This window comes from Labrus bergylta, chromosome 1, assembly GCF_963930695.1.
Source record: "Labrus bergylta chromosome 1, fLabBer1.1, whole genome shotgun sequence".
Lineage (NCBI taxonomy): Eukaryota > Metazoa > Chordata > Actinopteri > Labriformes > Labridae > Labrus > Labrus bergylta.
Genome location: NC_089195.1, coordinates 15,597,439 through 15,602,438, shown reverse-complemented (window position 1 = coordinate 15,602,438; position 5,000 = coordinate 15,597,439). Strand labels below are relative to the sequence as shown.

The 5,000-nt window shown below is 40.7% G+C and overlaps 1 protein-coding gene across 5 annotated transcripts in view; it reads right to left on the bottom strand.

Moving 5' to 3' along the window:
• The window catches only part of LOC109986898 (teneurin-3), a 319,906-nt gene that overhangs the window by 58,789 nt on the left and 256,117 nt on the right, over positions 1 to 5,000 (bottom strand). For all 5 annotated transcript variants that reach the window (XM_065954775.1, XM_065954777.1, XM_065954784.1 and 2 more), the window contains 2 exons: positions 3,659 to 3,790; positions 3,166 to 3,301 (listed from right to left, as the gene is read on the bottom strand). In XM_065954775.1, coding sequence (XP_065810847.1) covers positions 3,166 to 3,301; positions 3,659 to 3,790 — 268 coding nt within the window. The remainder of the gene's footprint in view (positions 1 to 3,165; positions 3,302 to 3,658; positions 3,791 to 5,000) is intronic.

Below are 5,000 nucleotides of genomic sequence, written 5' to 3'. Positions count from 1 at the left end.
ACATAATTTAAATGGGTATACTGTAAGTACATTGAAGCATTGCTGAGAGATGCTTGTGATGAGTGCACCATGTGCAAACTTCAGTATTTCAGCTTGTTGTGATGTAATTTCTAGGACTTTCAATTGCTTTATATCTCTTTAAAGGTCACATATTATCCTCCTTTTCACCAAGTTTAAATAAATCTCAGAGCTCCCCAAAACATGTCTGTGAAGTTTCTTGTTCTAAATCCACTCTGACCCTGTATTTGATCATGCCTATAAACCCCTCTATTTCAGTCCTGCTCAGAACAGGCTGTTTCTGTGTCTGTAGCTTTAAATGCAACTGAGGGCTGTTCAACAACGCCCCTCTAGGAGGGCTTGGGTGGTTCGAGCTTTCTGGAACCATGCCATATTGTTTACACTGAGAAGGCAGACTCACCCACCTGGGGGAGGGGTTACTGCCCTTTGTGAAGTCATGAAGGGAACATCGCTAAACAGCCTGTTTGAGCACACATTTTCTGAAAAGTGATACAGGCAAAAGACGGAGAGGATGGACTTTGAGGAACGTCATGCAGGAAAGGAGCCACAGGTCGGATTCAAATTTGGGCCGCCTGCTTAGAGGACTACAGCCTCTGTACATGGGGCACATGCACTAACTACTAGTCCACCACAGCCCCGACTCGCAGCAGCTATTGGTTCAGAATGTGACTGAAGATCAGAAGTTTACTTGAAGCTTCAATAGAATAAAATAATGGAGATTGCATCGTTTTAAAACACGCAGTATAGTAAAGAACGGAAGTATTGACAACCTTAGTCAAGCAGTTGTAGTTTTCATGTGTATATTAATTAACTGATCATTTAAAACAGGATTCCAGAAACAACAGTCCTGCTCGTCCTGCTGCTCCTGCCATCTCACAAGTTATCGCCAATTCTTAATCTCAATTAGCGAATTAATGACCCTAGAAATGAATGAACAATGTTAGGTTAGTTTTTAGCTGCATTAAGATTAAAATACGTTTTTTATTACAGTTGTTTTAACGCATTCATTAAAAACAGGAACGTGTTAAAAACAGCCCCATCAGGAGGTCTTTCTTCAAATGGGTTCATAAAACTGGATTATTCTACAAACGCCCCAAACCAATAAACTAAATGTAACCACATTCATCTGGGTGTGAGTGTCCCTGAATTCACACAGCTTCTCTCATTTTATGATTTATCTTAGTTTGTTGCCTTATTGAAAACTGAGAAGAGAAGAGAACAGTTTCCTATATTCCTTTACATGTTAGAAGTACACAAATGAAGACAAAATCAGTGGAAATTCTCAGGAGGGGGGCCTCCACATTTGTGTCTCAGCTCTAAATCTCATAAGTCGCCACACGTGTGCTCTAAATATTCCTGGTGGTTACGCTCCTTTATCCGAACTTATGAGCACCAATTTCAGAAGTGTTACAAACACAGCCATAAATCTTCTTTATGTGCAGCCCATTAGGGCCCGGCTACCATAAGTAATAACTCAGCCAGGAGTGTGTCTGCTCGACTTGTCTCTAATAAAGGTGTCAGAGAGGTTAGCATGCCCATAATGTTCAGGCTATTTCCCTGTCACAGCTTTTCATGTTGAACATATTTGAACTCAGCCGCAGCTGTCTGCAACGTTATGTATGTGCTCTGCAGAAGAGAGGCTTTTTTTCTCCTCAATAACTGTGCACTACGTGTCGTAAAACTGAGTCAGTGCAGTTCATTTAAAATGCATTCTTTTTACTTTGACTTTGTCACACAGTTATATTTTGATTATTTCCAAAGTGTCTTCTTACTGTCAACTCTGTGTTACAACAAGGGACAAAGTTACAGGGATGATGGAAACACAACGCCACAGCAGCAAGTTCTCCTGATACTAAAAAATAACTGTGAAAACATTCATTATAAAAACAAATTAAAGGAGCAATGTGTAACTCTGACACCTAGTGTTTCAAATGGGGACTGCATTCCAAATTCAATTGGAAAGAACAATTTCCAGCCGCCCCCTCCTCCCCAGAATCGATGTGCACGCAGGTTGCCATGTTGCAGACAATGAAGCTTCAGTGTTTAGCCAGCTCTGCATCGATCTGTAAACCTTTCTGCGTTCTAACCTCTTTGCATTTTTCAAAAGCATCTCCAATATTTTAACAATGTTTCTGCTCGTGGAGCTTATTAGAAACATGCAGAGGCTTTTTAGATCGGGTAGAATCAGATCTATCTGAACCAGTTGTCTACCGCTTTCAAACCTGTTGTTTTGATCTTTGCATGGCAAACCGAGGGGCAAAACGGCGGTGTGGAGGTGCCTTAAATCAGTCTACCTTCTCTGGTCAAAACAAAAACAGACCATTCCACACAACTTAGAAGGAGGACATACTGGCTGCTGCATTGTTGTAAGCGAAGCCAGCACTTCAACATAGCATGTTTCCTTAATGTCTAATGATACAGTAAGGTCATTTTTTGATCATATTCAGTTGATATCTTACATATTAGACCTTTAAGAACAGTTTTGACAGATGGACAAAAGGAGAGTCCTACACAACAACAGAAACCCAAACAGGGCCAAACACAGCAAGACAATATGAAGGTCCAGTCAGTAAAGCATAAAAGGAAGAAGACAAGAAGTATGACAGCAGAGAGAAGACAGGAGGATGATGAAGGAGGAGGACAGGAAAGGGGTAAATCAAATAAAAAGCATGAAAACGAAGACTGAAGGCAATAAAAAGACCACCACATTACATAAAAGCAAGTCTTAAACAATGGGATTTAAGAATTGACTTATTGATTGTAAAATCTTTTAACAGAGCATATCTCGATTTCTTTTCATTATTTTTAACATCGATCAGGACCAAGAAAAATTATATTTGTTGAAGTCGAATAGACCCAGAAAAACAAGATTAACTGTGTTCAGCCTTGTGTTATGTTTTTTCTTTTTTTTTTTTACATTTGACACAAAACTGTGAAGCAGAATCAATTGAAGCCTTCTTTGTTCCCCAAGGACTTCAAAACAAATTCACAAGGAAGCTGAATAGAGTGAAATTATTTCCAGCTTACAGTTTAAATATAAAAACCAATATGTCAGCTGAGCTCTCACAGACTCAGAGTGGTCGACAGTGCTCATTTAAAAGAATCTAATTTGTTATTTTTTGTTTTCACTATTGAAAGAAAACTCACCAACTGCCTCAGACAGTCCGTACACTCGTTGGCCGTAGGCGTCGGTTTTGTCCCAGATGAAGGTGTAGGAAAGATTCGGCTGAGCAGGAAACCATTTCTGGAAAAGGCGACCCACTACCGCCACCATCAGGTGAACCTGGAAAAACACAACCAGACACGAAAGTCATTAAATGAGTTCAGGCTAGGCCCTGCCCTGAACCATGTTAGTGTTACCCTATAGCAGCTAGAGTTACACAAAGAGCTCTGCAAAAATAACAGAATACAGGAACAAAAAGACAACACACAGGCATTATTCAGAATAGTGCTGCTTCATCGAAAAACACAACCAAGTGATGTAAAGCTGAAGTAAAAAAAAAATTCTAATTATTTGCAGACCGTTAAATTTAATGTGCTGGACATGTATTTTCAGATCAGTTGTGTTAGTTTGCATGTGTTATGTAAAGGAGCAATGCTTTGACCTCTCAGGGCCACCGTACACATTGCATATTCTCACCTTCATCAGGTTGAATGGTATGGATGTCTGCGTCATGGTGACTTTGAGGACTGGTTTATACCCGGCAGCTCTGGAGCTCAGGTAGATCAGATGCAGGTCACTGCCAGGGATCGAGGTTTTTTCTTGTAAAACCTGCAGAGAAATAAAAAAAAAAAAAAGGAAAGACAGAATTCATCAACACCTGATACTGATTCTATGTCCTCGGATTTGTAGCTTAGCTTCATATTCAGGGGGAACAGACAGCTAATTAGCATGCAGCTTTCTTTGTACGGCTGCTAGTCGTGTTTGCAGAAGGAACGCTCCGGAAAGAGAAAAGCAAGCATCAAACCATCTGTGCCCACAACGGGGTGCATATTTAACATCATGACGGCCTTCAACTGGAGTGTTTACAGGCAGATTTATACAGTAACACTAAGTGATACGGTTATAAACGAAATGGCTGAAAGATTGTTTTTATAACCCTCTGCCTCCGTGGAAATATAAATTAAACCTGCGCCATCTTTGAATGACGGTTAATCTGCATATTTTATCAGGTGTATCTGCAGGTGAAGGACAGGCTCTCTGATTTACACACACACGTGCACACGCACACACGGCACGTCGACACCTCCTTGAACTTTTAGATACTCATGGTGAGGAATCGTCTCTAAACTTCAGACCTGCAACCCCGCTGACTGTTCGCCGCCAGCGACGCTCAGAATCATCATCACCTCTGCTCGCTGAGAGACGACAGGAATAAAACGACTGGAGGGATTGGCGAGCATGTGTCTTTAAGTATGCAGATTATTTATGGGGCCCTAAGAACAGTGTGTGTTTGTGCACGTGTCCTTGGTGTTGAACTTGATCAAGGGGACCTGGACTAAATCACAGCTCGCTCAGGCAGACACATAATCACTTATTACGATTTCTACGTAAAACAAAGTTGAAGAATCTGTAGAGGGCGTTTGGATTTTTAGTATGGGAAGTGTTTTGGTTTCTCTGTGTAGTATGTTTGTAGTCAGAACTGTATTGGCCAATCACATATCAGCAGACTTTGAAACAGCCTGAAGTGACATCGTAATGACATCTCAGCTCCCATCAGCTGTAATCTGAAGATGATTTATTCCCTCTATAGCACACATCTGCATGTCAGAGATCTGCTGTACATCAAACATTTACACTGGAGGGATTAATTCTACTTGAATAGCAATCAGCGTTTAGATTTCCTGACTCCCTTGAAAGCAGCAGAAATGATCGATCCGACCTCCTCTCAACAAATAAACAAGTATTTAAAAAGTTGTTTTCTTCTGCTCTTGAGAACAGACCTGACAAAGCTGGATGTTTTACTAATCTGCATCTTGAT